Source organism: Lontra canadensis, unplaced genomic scaffold (assembly GCF_010015895.1).
Source record: "Lontra canadensis isolate GAN:19392208 unplaced genomic scaffold, GSC_riverotter_1.0 scaffold143, whole genome shotgun sequence".
Classification (NCBI taxonomy): Eukaryota; Metazoa; Chordata; class Mammalia; order Carnivora; family Mustelidae; genus Lontra; species Lontra canadensis.
Window position 1 is genome coordinate 845,429 of NW_022631137.1, and position 19,147 is coordinate 864,575.

The window sequence follows — 19,147 nt, forward strand, 5'->3', positions numbered from 1 at the left end:
ATTACAACAGAGACACAGAGGAATGACCGTGTGAGGACTCAGGGAGAAGGCGGCCGTCTACAGGTCAAGGAGAGAGGCCTCCAAAGGAACCAATCCTGCTGACCCCTTGATCTTGGACTTCTGGCCTACAGATCTGTAAGAAAATTCATTTCTGTTGCAAAAGCTGCCCCAGCCTATGGTGGCCCTAGCAGACTCCTATCCTGCTTGCCTCCTAATGAGTTCTGCCCTGAGGCTCAGGGAGGCACTGTACTACGTGAGGGCCAGACAGCATAGGCATGAGACAGGGGTCTGGGTAGGTGCCATGTGCTACTCCCTGCCCATGAAGGTTACTGCTTCTGATGGACAAATTTATCCAAAGCCCTCATGGGTTGTGGATGCTTTTGGCGGTTACGCATTTTTGAACATGGACTGGCGTTGAGCTAATCCGTGTAAGAATATTTTCACAACGAATACTTAATGCTTTTATACATGCCTGAAAGATGAGCCTCTCTGAAGGGTTATGGTCGAGCTTTCAATACAGAGGTATTTCCACTGAGGCACAGATGTTGCAGAAAAATGTTGGATGCGTATTTAATTCTTATAAAGTGAATCATGTTTTAATTGTGCCAGGGGATTTCCATATTTAAAGGAGCCCTGAAGTAAATCTGTATTGAGTGTAAATAATCTCTCATTCCAATTTATAAAGCAAGTTTTGATTTTCTTAACAGTCAGAGAGAAATACATGATTGTGTGGGTTTTTGTTTTTTTTCCTTTTCACTTTTCTTTTTGACATAATTTCAGACTATCCCAAAAAAGTTGCAGGAATACTAAAGAATCTCTCTACAACCTTCTCCCTGATTATTTGTTTTTTAAAAAAATGTCATGACTTACTTGAACCACTCTTATTCTCCTGCCTTCCAAACTTCAAATAATAGTGATTTTTACAGAAAATATTCAGTTGACTCAATATGATACTAAACACATCAACCGTAGCAATTCCAAAAATTGCTTACTAATCACTCAAAAGGTGCCAAGCAAACCCATTCGGTGTTAAATCTGGACTATTCCCTATTCTTTACCCTGTAATACAGGTACTATCATCAAAGCTATTATAATAGACGAGGATCCAGAGACAGAGTTTAAGAATCTTGCCCAAGGGATGGTATGTGCTATGGTGAGTGCTGTGAAGTGTGTAAACCTGGCGATTCACAGACCTGTACCCCTGGGGGGAAAAAATATGTTTATAAAAAATAAAATTTAAAAAAAAGAATGAAAAAAAAAAAAGAATCTTGCCCAAGGTCACACAGGTCACAGAGATAGAAATCTTATGGTGCTGAATTCAGATCAAACCAAACAGATCCTTGGGACCCATTTTCTGAAGGTTAATCTTCCACATCAGGTGTAGGCAAACTACAGTCATTTGGCCAAATTCAGCCTACCACTTTTTTTTTGTATGGCCTGTGATCTAAGAATGTTTTTTACATTTTTATCTGGTTGAAGAACAATCCACAGAAGAGCAATATTGGGTGACAAAGTGAAAAATCACATAAAATTCAAATTTCAGTATCTATAAGGAGTTACTGGAACACAGGCACACTTGTTCATTTACATATTATTTATGACTCCTTCTATGTGGCAAGACGGAGCTGAGTAGTTACAACAGAGACCTTATTGCCCATAAAGGCTAAAACATTCACTATCTCGACCTTTACAGAAAAGGTCTGCGGACCTCTGTTCTAATGTTCTCTTTCTGTTTGGAAGATATAAGCAGTGATTGTCAGGACAGCATTAGCCCCTTCCTGGGAAGCTGTCACAAATGATTTCAGAGGGTATCATTTTATTAATACTTGAAAAAATTTATTTCATTTTTTTTTTGTTAAAAACAACCAAAAAATATTTAAAGACATGTTCTTTGAATGCTTGCCAAAAATCTCTTTTCGAATTCATTGTTGTTCAAGATAATAAAGCAACTAGAAAAAACTGTCCCGTAAGGTATTTGCGGAAAGCAAACAATTTACAACAAAAACAATGCAAATACATTTTATCTCTTTCAGGTTTGCAAGCTCTTAGTATTTAGGTAAGGGCTACCTGAAAGCCCTTGTTTCTAAAATTCTAATAGGCATCGAATTACTCCGGGGCCCTTCTAAAATGGATATTCTCATCTAGCAGGCCTGGGCTGGGGCATGCGAATCTGCATTTCCAATCAGCTCCCAGGGGATGCCCACGCTGCTAACTAGTGACAGGAAAATGCTAGGGACTACGTAAAGAACGCCAAGTTACAGCTAATATTAATGGGAGTGGCCATTAAGATGCCACCGAGTTTCAGGTCCTGAACCAGATACACTGTGCACACATTGTGATTTTTTTTTTTTTCTTATCAAACTGACAAGGAAAGTAAGGCCCAGAGAGAGAAAAAGATGAGACAAAACCGAAATCCAAGCCAGCCTAGTGTGACTTCAAAACTCAGACTCACTCACGGAGCTACATCGGCTCATTTACGGTGATGCTTGGTCTTGAGGTGTTTGGACAACATCCTCCTCAGCCGTGGAGTGATAAATACCCACCAACTGACCCCATTTGCACTAGAGCCATTTCAAACAGTTCCTCCATTGCCTGCTGGACGGAAACACCTGACTCTTTCAGGCTGAGGGATGTTGGCTAGAACCTCATGATTGTGTTTAAGAATCTGTGATAGGGTTTTAAATCCCACCAGGGAAGCCTCCGGGCAGGATGTATCTTCTAGAGATAAGAAAATAGCACTTGCAAGATCGCAGTTCTACAGGCAGGAAGGAAATACCGAGAGAGGAAAAAATAGGGAACTTTCAAGGTCTGACAGTGCTGCTGAAAAAGTATGGGTTTGGGGAATGTTAACGCTTAGTTTTATGTTCTGGCCTCAGTGACTGTGTTTCTTAGACCTTGGGAAAGTTAGTTAAAGTCCTAGACTTGGCTTTCCCATCTGTAAGATGGGAACCAAAAAAATATACTTCATTGAGAATTGTTGTGGGGATCAGATCTGTTCCATGGAAGGTGTAGGCAATTTGTAGGTAATAAGTGATCTCAACAATACTACTACTACTAATAATAATGGGCTATTAACTATTATTATTTTTTTGAATCTGAAAATACAGTACTTTACATATTTATTTTGTTCCATTGCTCCTTGAGGAATGGGAGAGCAACAGCTCCTGAGCTGTTGGGTTTGGCCATGTCCTGGACAGAATGAACAGATTTAATGGAGAACATTTTAAGATTGGGAATTAATTGCCAACATTTAAATTGGGGAGGTTTAATGTCACAAGACAGATGTCGCTTCTCTTGAGGAATCAGGGGATGGAGCCACATGGATCTGGGCCCGCATTCCCATGTGGCAGGGCCATGCAGGGTGACAAGGAGAGGGCGCTCCTCTCGAGGACTGAGATGTGTCCTCTCCAAGCGCACATTCAGCTCCCAGCTCTAAAAGTCTTTTAGTTTGCAAAGTATGAGGAATGGGAAAAACAAAAAATAAAACAAAACAAAAAACATCAGAAATTGTGGTTTAGCTAAAATCTGTGGAGTTTACAAGTTTCTGCAAAGAACCCAGAATGCCTTCCTCTCTCTCTCCTTCCTCGGGACGAGAACCTCTGAGATACAAAAGGAGTCCAAAAACCCCTCCCGACAGGCTTCCCGTGGGCCCCCTTTTCTATTTCACTTGCTAGTACAGAGCTGTATTTTAGGAGGGACTGGAAATGTTTGTGGACTGCGGGTAGAGTTTCATCTTCAGTCCCCTTCCATATATCCCAGATTAGGTTTAAACTCCTGACCCCGCTCTTTTGGTAAGAGCAGAAAATATACTTTAACTTTGAATCTCCCAAAGAGTAATCAGATACATTTGTTTAAACATGCTTCCCACACCACAAACTCTCACACACACACACACACACACACACACACACACAGCCTTGTGGGCCGAAAGCAAACAGAATTATTTCAGCTGGCGAAAATGGTTTTCAAAAATGACAGGGAATTAATACGGAAGGTTTCAGACTTTACAATATCGTGTATATCAAACAAGCACTAGAAACGCACAAATAGACTCATCTTTTTTCCCCAGAGGAAATATCAGTGATATTGGGGTGTTCGTGCTTTTAAAATGATACTGGGTTTAATACAATGACAAGTGTGCATCGATTAACCTCTGTGTCAGATTTAAATGTATAACCCATTAACTAATTTAATCTCCTCCAAAAAAAAAAACAAAACAAAACAACAATGACAAAAAACAGCCTTTGGCATTATTCTCTGAATAATCCTTGTTTAGTTTCCATAATGGTATCCTGTTTAATGAAAAACTCATTAGAATGTAGCATACGGCATAATTAATTCTGGCTGATTCTTTTGGTGTGAACAGCTAATGCAGATGCTGGGTTCCATTTTCCTCTGGCTTTATTAATTTTTCATAAACCAATATTTCGACCGTAATGGGTTGTAACAGGTCCATAGAAGTTCTAGAAATGCATTAACTGTCACCAATGTAGTTAATTGAAGTAGGATTTTGCTATTTGTGTGTTGATCCTCCCACACTACATTTTTAAAAGACAGTGTCATTTGATACTCGGAGAAGGAGTATCTACATATAATTAACATACAGGGGATTAAACAATATTTGGCCAATTTGTCTTTATTTACACACAACTTAATTGCTTGGGCTAATAACGCTGAACTATAAATTTTGAAAAGAAAGCTAAAAAGTGGGAAGCGCGACCTTCCAAACAAATTGGTTTATAATAGATTGGAGACACAAGTTAAAATATTTTAAAAACTGAAACTGTGTCATTTTTAGAGTCTCTGGTAATTTGTTTTCCGAGGAAGAGATCGGGACACAACAGGAAATGGGCTGGATACTGGGTGGTGTCAGGTACCGGTTTCCTAACCCTGGGATCTGTCAGGAGCCCGATCTCTGGAATGGGTGAGAAGTTGCTGATTTAGTTTAACCTCTTTCAGTCTTTTAGGACTGGGTTCATATATTTGAAAGAGTCTTCATAATAAGACTATTATTTATTTCAGGTGCAGATACACATGGTAATTCATTACTGGGTGCCCTTGTTTCTTTTCTTTTATTTTTTTAGTATATTTTCTATCAGAGATTTCACTGGTTGCCTGCCACTCAAAGGATGAAATCCAGAATCCACATTCCTTTATACAGCATTGTCAGGTCTTTTGCAACTTTTCTCTAGAAGGTACTCTCTGATCTCAATAGATTGGTATTTCTCAGCCTTTGGGGGAAACCTGATTTTGCCTCAGAAATTTCTATATCCAGTGAAGATCAAGAATATATATATATATGTATGTGTATATATATATGTATGTGTATACATATACATATACACATACATATATATATATATATACACATACATATATATATATATACTATCAGAGATTTCACTGGTACCAAAATATATATAAATATATATATATATATAGATACTTCTCAATGGATTTTGAAGATAAAGATTGAGAAACTCCTTTGGACTCTGCCAAACTTGCCAAACTCCTCCTTACTCCTACAAAGATCTTTCTTTATTTTCTTACCAGGAGAACTCTTACTTATCCCTCAAAACCCAATTAGTACCCCACCCCCCCCACCTCTTAATACAGAGAGGGTTGTTAGTTTTTCAGTGTTCTGGCAGGCAGGCAGGTATCATCGTTTATTATATACTAAGTTGGTCTGTCTGTATTCTTTAATGTTCTAAGGAATTCTCGAGGGAAGAGGTGTTCCCCCAGCCAGCGCACGTGCAATGCCTTGCACTTTACAGGCCTTCAGCACTGTAACTCTGAGCTGAAGCCTGAATTAACAGAATTAACAGAAGACAGTGATACGTGCGACTTTATACACAGCCTCTCTCTTTGGCCCTTCCTTGAGAAGCATGGTGCGGCAGAATGACAAGCAGCTCATCTCATGGGTTCATGCAGGATTATGTAATTGCTACAACACGGTAATGCAAAAAAACAAAAACAAAAAACAGAAAACCTCACCCAAGGTGTAACCCAGTGGCTTTGTGTTAACAAATCTGGACTCTCTAAGCCAGGGTCAGCGAAGGAGGGCTGTGACTTTCACATTTTTACACAGCTGGGGATGGGGCGAGGACAACTATTTCATGACCCGTGAAAATTATAAGAAATTTAAATGGCTGTGCCCCTAAAGTTTTACTGGGACACAGCCATGCACATTCATTTATGCACTGTCCGTGGTCACTCCTGCATTAGAGTGGCAGAAGTGAGCGGGTTGGGGAGACTGTAGGCCCGCACAGCTGAACCTACTCACAAACTGGCCCTTTACAGAAATTTGCAGACCTCCGCTCAAAGCGAAAAATGCACACATTTTTTTTTCTCTTTCATAACTGAATCCAGCTTGATCTTTTCTCCTAAAATCAACCAACAAACACAGTGGTATGTCTTGCCTTATACCACCCTCCCCCTCCTCCTCAACACGACCATCGTGACCACTAATATATATAATATTAACTAATATTATATATATACTCTGAACTTGCAAGCTCCTTTTCCTTCTGCTGCTTGTCCTCTTCCTCCCTTTTCTTCTGTTGTGCAGGGAAGGGTTAACTCAGTAGGTCTCGGCTGCTCAAACTCTGAACATTCCTCTGGAAGGTTTGTCTTCAGGATTGGTCCTTGGACAGCTCCTGGCAGAGGCATTCTAAACCTTGAATTGGGGAGACTGTTTTTGGGTGTCTGAGGCCTTGGGCCATACATTGCCAGTCTGATAAGACAGTTTATGGTAGCAAAGTGATTTATGGGGAAGGCTTACTTTTGCTTTTTGGCCTAAGGTTTGAGTAGTTGAGATCAGTCACATGGGGGCTCCGCATCCCTGTGATTGCCTCCGAGGAAGCAGACTGACTCCTGTCTGGTGCGTGTGTCGTCAGACACCATTGCCGGTAAAGTGAAGCACATCGTGGAGGCCACACTCAGAGGCTTCTGCCTGGTTTTTCTGGATTCCACCTCCCGTGCTCTTCCCCTTTGCTGATTTTTAACCTGTATCGCTTTGTAATAAATCGGAACTATGACTCTAAGGGCCTTTCTGAGTCCCAGGAGCACATCCAACCAGACACAGAGACTGAGGATGGTATGGGGACCCCAACGTAGCTCCGCAGCATGAAATCAAGCTTTATGTTTTTCCCTTCTGGAGTCAAAAATCACAGAGTAATGCCCAGAAGAGGAAGCATTTGGGTGAATGTCTCTCTTCAAATTCTTGGATTGCCTTTGACAACTATAGATGCTCATCCATCTTGAGCAGGAGCTCAAGGCTTGACGTCAGCATTATCAACATTTTAAGCCAGATTATTCTTGTGGTGGGGGCTGTCCTGTGCATTGTGGGATCCCTCAGGCTCCCACCCTTTAGATGCCAGTAGTGAATAGCCCCACGCCCCCCAAGATGTGAAAATGACAAATGTCTCCAGAGGTTGCCCAATTCCCCTGGGGTGCAAAATTACTTCCAGTTAAGAACCACTAATCCAAGATTGGATTAACTAAAACCTGTGGGTGGGAGGTAACTTGTAATAAAATGGGATGGGCCTGGGAATAACAGAAATTTGGCTTTGGATTTGGATACAGCTCTTCAGCTTTTGAAGTCAGCAACCTAGGTTAACATAATATCATAATAATAACATAACAAATAGATTCCTCATTTATCTGCAAAATGAGGAAAATGACACTTTTCCTCCAAAGTTATAATCTCTAACCATGCAAGGATCCCAACGGAGTCTGGCATGCGGCAGATAATATCACGTGAGAAGATATTTTTATTAATTGTCTTTAACCTCTACGACCTCAAGGCTAGGAGACATGGCAGGCATGTCCCTGTCTAGTCCTATTGAGGAGGCTGCACAGCAAGGTGATGGAAAGCGTGGGCTCTGAGGTTAGAAAAAAGATGCTTATGTAAAAACCCCCAATTTTTCACATCTAATTCTGTGACATGAGGGAGGAGATAAACTCTCCAGAAAACCTTGGTTTCATAATTTCTACAATGAAGAGAATGGTGTAACATTTTTATGAGGATTCGAGGAGATGCAAAGTGTTTTTGCACAGGGCCTGGCAGAGAGTCAGTGCCTAGAGTGCCTTATTGTTGCTGATGTTTTGAGTTGCTCCTGCATGAATGATGGCAGCCCAGAACTTTCCCTATGAGATTGATCCAGAGCCAAATATTCAAACCTTGTCTTTCTCCCACGCTGCAGAGGTGGGGCTTCTCCTACAAGGGCTGTCCTGCCACTTCTTGCTTGAGGGACTTCTCCTTGGTAGGCTTCCCATGCAATAGAATGGGAACTAATTTATTGAGGCAGTGCCGTTTTTAGCACATAATCAAGTTCTGATCCTATCTGAAGATCAAAATCCCCCACAGCTTCCATCAAAGCTGAGCTGCATTCCTTCTGTGGGGCAGGGAAGGACACAGATAAAAATTAAGGCCAAATGTGGGTTGGGATGAAGTGAAATCTGATAAGACAGATGGGGAAAGGAGAAGAGAGAAGGAAAGTGAATTGCAACCAAAAGGGGAGGCGAAGGTAAACAGATGTACAAGATAAAGTCTTTGAAGTGGAACGTTTCTGGGCTGAAAATCCTTTGCTTGGGGACTTAAATCTGGACTCTTCTGTTCCAGTTCACTGATGTGCACTGCATTTGAATCTGGCAGATGTGTAAATTATACAAAACACTGCAGAGCCAAAGGTCACACCATTCATGAGGAGCCATCGCTCTGGGTCTAGTTGAAGCTGGTCCTCTGGGTGGATATGGGCTGTGTTTGAGCCACAAGGGGCGCCTGGATACTGCTGCTTTGAGGGACTCTGAGTGGCAGCAAGTATTTGCAACCCACATTACATTCTTTCAGGGTACTAAGGCAGCCACCCCAAATGCATTTGGGCACATCATCTCAAGCCCAACCCGAAGTCTGGGTGGGTGGCCAGTGAAAGGAAAGCAGCTTGTGTCAGGGTCCCCCGTTACCCCAGGTTCTGACAATCCTACTCTTTCTCAGATGCTATTGTATCCAAATTGCAGGAAGGGAATTGGAAAGTAGTCCATCCAAAAGTGTGGCTAAAGGTCATTCTCTTAGCTGTAATGGACTCCATGAAGTGAAATGGGGGGAGAGCATGGGAGGGAGACATCTACCTCCCTTGGACTCAATTCTTAGGCGAATCATGGTTCACAGTGGCCAAAAGCCCATAGAAAACCAATACCTCTGTACGGGTAATCCAAGGTCAGATCCAGCTGCCCTTTTGAGATAAGCAATCACAGAGTGCGACATCCATCCTCTTCATTTTTAAACTTTATATTGAGATCCCAATCCACTCTCCCATCACCCAGCCTGGTATCAAGGTCTGTGGTCCGTGGCCAGGTTTTTACCGAGGTGGACATAATCAATCCAACTGACTTCTAGTCATCACACCAATCTCATAGTTTCATTTTACTTTACAGCCTATAAAGTTCTTTTACACTCATTACCTTACCTGATCCTCCCTGTAACCCCAGGATAACCTAGTTTTAAGACCCGACCACCTTTCATATGTGACTTTGCAGCTAGGGGGTATCCTTCTCTTAGGACTCCCCCCAACCCTTTGAAACCAGAAATGTTTATTTTTAGGAGGAAAATCTTAATTAAGGACCCCCATCTTCTCTTCCCCCCACTGTAAAGAATCCCCATGAATCATAAGAGGGTCTCCAGACTATTGTTCATTACCATCTTCAAGGTTTTCAAGTTGATGTACTCTGCATCCCTCTACTTTTGACTTGAATTGTGTGGTTGTTATCATCGGGACCTAACTAGATCTTAGATCTGCATTGCATTGGTAGATCTTTTCTTTTTCCTATTGATCATGACTCGTGGAGTAATTTACCTCAATTCCAATTTTCCTTTGCAGGCAGGGTGCTCTCCAACCACAGAAGTGAGTTATGTGTGTTCAAGTGGTGCATCTTATGAATCTTGTTAAGCTTTGCTGCCTTATAGCCCTACTGATGGAATATTTAATCACAGAAATGAGTTGGCAGATATGATATACAGCGTGGGTGAGCTCTGCAGCCATCTTACTGGCAATTGAGAAACGGATGGATTCGCCATTTGTCAGTCCCATGTTGACAACTGTGTATAACCTTCTGTTATTTATTTTTATTTTGTTTTACTTATGTATGAAGAGTAAAGGTGCTTGCTTTCAATCAACAGTTTCATTGGCTAGCTATCGTGATTTTCCCTAAAAGACACCACGGATTCTTTTAATCTTTTTATGAGATGGCAGTGGAACTTCTCACAATGGTGGGGGAACGGTAAGAACCCCCTTTGAGGTCTCCTTGTTGAGATTCTTAGAGACACTATTTCTAATTACACTAAGTAACTTGAAGCATGCTCCTGGGAATAGATATTTGCAGATACTGAACTTCTTATTTATTGTCTTCAATTAAGAAAAAAAAAACAAACAAACAAACCTGACGTGGAATGGTCCAAGACACTGGCTTTGAGATCTACCTGGACATTTCTTTAATTGACTTATCAATCATTTATCTTGAGAAGAAGTCCCAAGGAGCCTTCCTGAAGATGACTAGATGTAGGCAAAATAATCAATGCTGTGTAGCTTTGTAAGAAAACACCCACTCGTCTTTGGAGAAGATTTACGTGGGTTCATGGGATGTGTTGATTTATGCATATCTGCTTCTGGAGACGGGTGTTGGGTAAGCATCCTTCTGGGTAGGACTCGGTAAGAGTTCAGACAAACCCCCCCGAAATGAAAGGCCTTTCATAACAGCTTTCTAAATGCTTCCCCTGGAACGTGTGCACTAGGGAAAGTGTGCGTCATAATTTATCAAAGCAAATTAATACTGTTCAGCTAGTAATTAAAGATCCTCATTAAGAGGTGCTCCTGCCCTCTCCACCCCCACCTCACGTTAGCAATAAAAATGCACTCAGGGCGTCAAGAGGTTATATACGAAAATCAATAACCTGCCATTTTATAATTAAAGAGAAAATAAATGTTAGGGAAAAGTCCACTAAATTAGGAAAATTACCTTTAGGAGAGATTGGAAATATTGATTTTAATTTACAAAATATGTGAACTTTTCATGCCCTGTTCTGGGAGACAATTGGAGGCTGGGTTGTTAATTCTGCATAAGCTTCAGAAAATCGATAATTATACTATGGGAATATTATGATATTTGTCATTAATACAAAATCTTACATGCAGGAGTGCCTAATAAGCCTGGCTTTCTATCTCAGGCAGATACAGGGCTGGCGTGCTAAATGTCCACAGCAAATCAATGACAAGGTCTTCATTTTAGCTTTGAGGCATGTTTGAAATTGCAAGATAAATCCAGACTATGCTTATAGTTGGGGAAATCCAAGAATCCCCCAACCTCAGTCACGGGCATTCAAATGGATGATATTAGTAATTATACCTCCAAAGCGAAATGAATACGTGCCCCATCTACATTTGCATATATGCACTCCATCCATACAGGGGCCTTATCTTTCCATAAGCTAGCTCAATTCTCAGCGTCTGTGGGTCTTCCAAGTTTTTCAAAGAAATTGTCCTGGAGTGTTGGACTGGCAGCATTTCCCTACATGTCCACATGTCACGAACTCCGTGTACCTACATACACAGGTAATTTCGGCAAAAAGAAAGGCTTCCGATTAGTAAGGGGAGCCCATGTATCGGCAACACTAACAAATGGATTTTCCAAGTAACACTTACTTGTTCATGCCCCATTTCTTTGAAGACTTAAGGTTATTGGAGCATCTCATAGAAATAGTTAAATAGTTATTTAGTTGTCCAGGATCCTTAAAACTGCCCCTGACACAACCCGTTACCACGTCTGAATACGGAGGAGGTGGTGGGGAAGGGGAGGGTGACAGTGTTGGTGGTGGTTGGAAAAATCCAAAATTATTATCTTACTCCTCTTCTTTAATTTGACTGGCTTGGACATAGAGCAGTAGCCCGATCTACCATCATAGGGCACAGTCCATAAGAATTACAACTTCCAATATTCACAAAAAATAAAGAGGCAGCACATAACCCAGTTGTAAAGAACAGAGGCTCTCGATTTCAAAATTGAGCCAGCTTCTCACCCACTTGAAATCTTAGCCCTTCGGTGCTAAGGGACTCTGCCTACCTTAGTTTTCTCATCTGGAAAACTGCCATGAGGATTTAAATACATTAATTTAGGTAAAGTGCTTAGAACCATGCCTGGTCACAGATAATACTCGGTAAATATTAATCTTTATTACAACTTATTCTTTCCCAATAGTGCCATGATCTAACTTTTGCAGCTGGGCTCAAGGCTAATCTGGACGGCTGCTTTAACGTTCTAAGAGTCAGGCTGATTAATTTATTCTCATATATACAAGTCAGTTTGAATGGTTTCTTCTGTCTTACTGTCCTCTCAAACACCCACTGATAGGCATACAGGTTTGAAATCCCACGGAAAGGAGATTCTCTTGGTTGCTTTAGCCAGATGGCCAGCAACTTACTGCTTGGGACCAGAAACAGGTCCTTCCTCTCTCTATCCCAAGTGACACATTTATACCCTACCTCCTCATCAGATGGCTTCTTGCTTCTTGTCCTTGACCCATTACTCTGGGGAGAAACTGGGCACGTAGCCTGGCATGCACACTTGCGGAGAACGTGCTTGCTTGTTTTCCCATCTATCCCGTTCCATTGGGCAGCGCCTGCTGACGCATGGGAGCCGTTGGTTGGCCTCCTCTGTGCCCTTTTGAGAGATGTCCTTTCTTTGCAGCTTTGGACAAGGATGGACCCCAGCAACATCTGTGCCCCTAAACAGAATGCCTCACCCCCGATCCCATAAATTAACTTCCCCCAAATGGACACCAGAGAACAGAAGGACCAGTCCTCTCATGATTAAGAAAAGAATCTCTTAGTTTAGTGGTTTACTCAGAATTTAGCACAGTCAGTTAAATTTCCCCTTATGGTAGAGAGGTGGGACATAAATTTATTTTTATTGGCCTAGCGTTTATGTGGTGCTGGCTGTGTACTAGTTCTTCATATACTAACCCATTTAATTCTAATAAGTACCTGTGAGTTTGTTACTATTATCATCTCCCATTTAACAGATGAAGACACTGAGGCACAGAGAGGTTAAGTAACTTGCCTAGAGTCACACAGCTGGCAAAGTAGGGGGGCCAGGATTTGAACCTGGGCTGTCTGAGTACAGTGTGTATGTTCCTTATTTAGTGCTAAGTGTCCTCTCGTGAGGTGGGTTCCACCATTTAATCATGGAAAGTTTTATAGTGAACACGTTCCTCTCCCAGAAGCATCAACACAGCCAATTCAAGGTCATAGAGTCACCGGAGTTAACCCAGGCTTATGGTAATAATCACATGCGAAGAACAAACATTGCCTGTCTGAAATCCAGAACTTAGCTATCCCATTGGACCTTCCCAGATTTGCCATTTTTTTCTTTGTTGAGTGGGTTACTCTGCTAGAGTAGCCATCCAAGTGTCCTATGTTCCTGTTGGATGCTAGGGTTGATCCATGATTAGGAAAATGACAGATGGCATCCCAGAATGGACTAAGCAGGGGGTAGGACTTACCGTGAAGAGGTCATTAAGTGAGGGAATCTGGAGCAACTGGTCATTTATTTCTCCTTATCAAAGAGCAAGGGCCCCATCAAATAAAAAGTTCTTTTCAATGAACCCATGTGGCAAATCTACTGAAGTTCTAGGATGTTAAAAGCAACCTTGTTAATGAGCAAGGGACTAACGGGCACAAGTGACAGGTCCAGCAGAGCCCAAATCTCCACCACTGGGTGCTGCTCCCAAAATGGGCTGAACAGATTTTCTACATGGATTTCCTGATCAAATGGTAGTTGGTGGGTAGCGGGGAAGGGGCAAGAGGAGAGACCTACCCTGGAAGGCAGAGCAGAGAGAGATGGAATATTGCTAAGGAAAACTGATTAATAGAGAAAGAAAGACTCTTTTTTTTTTTTTTTTTTGCTTTTTGGTTTTTTTGTGTGTTTGTTTTTCTTTTTTTCTCAATTTCTAAAGAAGCCTTCTCTTGGCAATTTCAACTCACTGCCACATTATTGGAATAAGTGAGCCAAGTCTCTGCTTTGCCAGGAAGAAAGAAAGGCAACCCCACATGGAAAAGTGTGGCTAAAACACACATCCAGGCAGATCGAAATAAAATGGGCACGAACAGCTCTACGTTTGTTCAATGTGCCCTTGAACAAAGTCTCGATGTTTTTTTTTGAGGCAAAATCAATGTAAAATGTCATAAGGAGCTCTGTGTGTACTGTGCGGCATAACGCACGTGCACAATGCCCCTTTATTTTTTAAGGGGTTTAAAACTCTTTTGGTTTCGCTTAAAAAAAAAAACCCTTCAGAACTTCTTTAGGAGAGGTATTTACGTGGCTCAGATTATTTTACAAAACCTGCTCTTTACTGGCAGGCAAAACATATTTAGAACAGACAAAGAAGAAGCCATGCAAAGAGGAACTCTTTACCTGCATAGAACTCGGGGCTGTAGACCGCACCCACAACTGGATTCAATTTCCAGCCTTAAAATAAATATACAAAAACATTATTATCACATTTGGTTCAACAACTCATACCATTGCAAGTGAACCACAAATCAAATGGGTTATTTTATTTTTTTTTAATTTTATATTTAGAGGCTCTATAGTTTGGGAATGCATAAAAAAGATTGGAAACCTCTACCTCGAAAATTAGACTTATACTTTTGATTTGCTGCCAGCGCAAGTTAATAGGATGGAAACTACTGACCAGCTACAGGTGAACTTTTTGAAAATGCCGTGGTAATTAATTTTCTCCCACATCAATATTTTCTAGAACCACCATAATAATTTCAATTTTTTTTGTCTTCCTCCATGGATCACTACTAGATAATCCATCATATGTCCCTTCCTGATAAGTTCACAAAAATCTGAAAGCTCACATAAACAGAATTCTTTGTGGCAACATATTCTGATAATTGTCACTCCTAATTATGACCCAGAGAATTCTGAAGTGCTTTTAACATCCCAAAGAAAATGACATTTATCCGCTAGAGATTGAGTGAGGAATACATTTCAGTGCATTCAGGAACCATAAAAATTCTTAATCAATGCATGATATCTAAGGTAACTTTCAAACAACCTGTGTATAAGATTAACAGAAACTTATAATTTTCCCAGTGTTCTGGATGGAACACTTTCTGTAAAATGAATCCTGTCCCCTTAGGAACTTTTACTCAAGAAAAGAGCAAACAAGAATATTTGCAAATGGAGAAGCTCTGCACATTGCATACCCATTGGGCATCATTGAGGGAACAAACAACCTCCAAAGAATGGTCACGTTTCAGGGTTTGGTGATTACTTCCTGCTCCTGCTGGTGAGTTTTACGAAAACATCCATTATATAGAATTTCTGAAAGACCAAGAAGGGTAGGCACGCTGCCTTTTGCAGAAGACCTTGTGTCCTTGGGCTAAAGGTCAAACACCAGAGGTCCTTTAGTATATGAGTCTGAGAAAAAGCAATGGTAAAAGTTGGGATGCCAGAGAAGGTATTTCTGACAAGGAGAGCTCTTCCCAGAAGGAAGAGATATGATATCTTTTCATCTGACCTAAGTGATGCACCTAAGAACAGCCAAGAGGTGGCCACAATCTACTGATCCCCTAAGGAAGACAGAGGCTCAGTATCTCAATAGATAGGACCCTGGAGGAACCAGAGAACTTTCTAGAACTTTCCAAGAATTTTTTGTTTCTAAGAACATTCTTCCAACTTGAATGAGCTAGCTAGTTTACAGCTCCGAGGATGGTCTTAGGAGAGGATTTTTCAAAGTGCAATGCTTTCGTGCCTGGGAGGCTTATTAATGGAAACGTCTGGTCCAATTTTAGATCACCAGAAAGAGACATAAAATTCTGAGATGTGTTGTCCCAACGGTTTCTGAAACTTCACACTGACACCTCCCTCTGTTATATTAACTACATCTTGTCATATAGGAATTGCTATAATGATATAAAAATAAAAATGATCTGGCACATTTCAGAAAATGTGCTTTATGGATGTGGAGAAGGACTTCAGTTTGACCAATTAAAATTCTACTATTTCCTAAAAAAATAAAATACCCAATTTCTGTGATCTGTGGACTAATGTCCACATTTGAAGTCTATGGAATCAAATAGAAAATAGAGCAAACTGTTTGAAAATAAAGCTTTAGGATGATCTGGACATATTTAATGTTCTTCCCTAATCCTCCACAGAAATCTTGAGTTTGTGAACAAAGTATACGAGGACCCATATTAAGTGAATAATTAAGTTATGAATTTATCACTCTTTTTCTTTATTCCTCTGATCCCCATCTTATACTCTGCTCACGTCCCTACCTTCTACTGGTGATGGAGACAGGGTCTTTTTGTCACTATTGAAATAAGATTTTGTTTTTTTATATACATCCTCATTAGCTCCCTTAAATATTGCCTTCTACACACAAGACTGGGACATACAATTTGCTGAATGTGGACCCACTGATTAATTTTGATGGAACTCTCAAAGACTATAAGTTATGCCAATGGTCTCTCAATTTCTCAGCAAAACAGATTTCTCAGAGATATCTAAGACTATCCTAAATCACGTTTCTCTCATTTGCCTTTATTCTCCTCATTTCCTTGAAGCCTTCTACCAAATCTATATCAGTCTTCTATTGATCCATCTATCTGTCCATAGATCTATCCATCTATCATCATTTTTCTCTATCCTCTTTTTCATCTATTCATCTATCTACCTATCTATCAATTGGTTGCTTGATTGTCTCTTGACAAAGTTTACCTGGTGTTATTTAGATCTCCAGTGTCTTCCCAGGGAAGGCCACTTCATGCCCTTATCTATCTATTCACCAACTACCTCCCAGCTTACCATGTCTGTTCATAGAAAACTTTTATTCAATATGTAAAGAATATGCTCCCTCATTAGGAGATACGTGATATCTCATGTCTGCCAGTACTAACTGCGAGAGGTCAATGATAAGATCTCCTTCACAAGAAACCGACTTGGAATCTGTGAGCAGCAAAATGAAATGTCATGGGAACACCACTGCAGGTTTTGCCCTGCTCCCCGTCATTGGTCCTTCTTCCTAACCAGTGCTGCTTCCGATGTATGGAAATCAAAGACGTTTCTGATCCACACCACAGGCATGAAAACCAACTTCTTACCTCCCTTCTTCCCTGCAGTCTGCTTCTCACCAAATCTCCCCACTTCAGCAAAAGGCATCTCTCATCCACTTGGCTCCTCAAAGCAAAATTCTTGATAAATAATTCCTTGATTCTCCCATTACCCTCATACCCTATAGAAAATCCGATTGGTTAGACGTTGAAAGACATTTCCATGCTCTCAACTTCCATTCCTCGCCATTGGCACCATCCCAGGCCAAGACACTTCTATTTCTCACCTGGATGAGACCCAGCAACAATGTCCTAACACACTCCGTCTCTTCCCAATCTTCTTCTCCCTCCTCCCTTTACCCACTCGATTCCTAGTGGTCAAGCCCATTTTAAGTGAGTGGATCAGATACGCCATTCTGCTGCTCAAAATTCAACAGCTTCCTTCTGAACTTAGAACACAAACTCTATCCTTGACCTACAAGCCCACACAACCTAACCTCTGTCCATTTATTTCATAGTATGGTTCCCTTCTCTCCAAAATACGGTAACACTATGCTTTTAAATTTTTTACAAAACCACCCAAGATCATTTGAGATCAATTCTGGATTATATCCACTGCTCCCTGTGCTTGGAGAACTTTCCCCGGCTCCTGACAAAGTTCACTTGATATTATGGAGGTCTCCAGACTCTTCCCAGGGCGGACTACTCAATGCCACTCCTTCCCCTTGAGTTATACCCTGATTCAATTCCCCATTTTGTTTTCTGCATAACTGTTAATACTACTTGGGTTTATCTTTCTTCTTTCTTTCTTATTCTTAATTGTTTTTATAACCATTCCCCTTCATTAAAATTAATGGTAAAGTGAACAAGAGTGCTGTCCAATGTGAATTCCCAGCACCTAGAACTGCATTTGGCAAATAGTCAAGGCTCCATAAATATTTACTTAGTTTTGTGCTAAAGGAACAGAAGTAATAGAGAGCTTTTTCTAATGGACTCATTCCGTTTTGGCTAGGGTTCTGTCTCCTTCCAACCTCCAATGACCTGCTTCCTGATATACATCTAATAAAGAAGGACTCTGTTAGGGGTGACTGTCTTCAAGGCAGAGTAAGGAAGGATCTAGACCCTCAGAATCACCCCTGCTCAGACTTACAGAGCTCATGCAGGCTTACGTAAATGTATGTAAATCACATGCAGATAGCCTCCTAGTCCCTGTGACTCCTTCCAGTACCTGGAAGAGACCCTTAGGATAACCCTGCTGAAGACGGGAGACTGCACTGTCAGGAAGATGGACAAAATGATCCCCGTTTTAAGTTCTCAGGCAGTCTGTGTACATCCTCAGGCCTTGCAAATTCAGAGATTTTGATCAAGGACATTAAACCGAACAATGAGGCTTACAACAAAAGAGAACAGCTGATAAAGCCCACTGCTCCCAGTCTCTCAGGGCTGCCCATACAACAAGGCAATGGAGCAGAGACCAGACATAGGAGCTCTGTAGAGAGACCCCCTCTACGGCTGGGTCTCAAGGGGCTGCATCCAGATTAGCACTCCCCTCCTCAAATTTAGCTTCTCAAAGGTCATCTGCCAGCTTGCTGTAGAAAAACGCTGCCTAAGCTCGCCAGTGTTAACTATGGCTGTATTAGATTTTAAAAGTCAAGTCTGAATGTGCACACAAAAAATCTGCACATGTCTTCTCTAGGGCTTTGTTGGGTTGGATAGCAAAGAAACATATTCAAGAAAGTGCCCTTAAATGCACCACAGGGGTTTCTGGAATCGCATACCAATGCTTTCTAAAGACATCTACTGAAGATGCCAGGCCACGCCCAAAATGAAAAGTTAGTTGCACATGTGTTTGGTTCTCCCACTATGTTTTTTTTCTTTTGCAACATATATTCATGGCCAACATTCAGATTTCATTACAATACAGGATTTCTGGTTTTCTTGAAAGTTCCGTAGAAATAGCCCACTTTAGAGTATGAATCCCACAGAGACCCATTTGCTGGAAGTGACCAGGGATCACACCACTTAGCCCC

The 19,147-nt window shown here is 41.1% G+C and overlaps 1 protein-coding gene across 12 annotated transcripts in view; it reads right to left on the bottom strand.

Moving 5' to 3' along the window:
- RBFOX1 (RNA binding fox-1 homolog 1) overlaps nt 1-19,147 on the bottom strand; it is a 2,042,166-nt gene that overhangs the window by 86,397 nt on the left and 1,936,622 nt on the right. For all 12 annotated transcript variants that reach the window (XM_032843801.1, XM_032843800.1, XM_032843795.1 and 9 more), the window contains one exon: nt 14,464-14,517. In XM_032843801.1, coding sequence (XP_032699692.1) covers nt 14,464-14,517 — 54 coding nt within the window. The remainder of the gene's footprint in view (nt 1-14,463; nt 14,518-19,147) is intronic.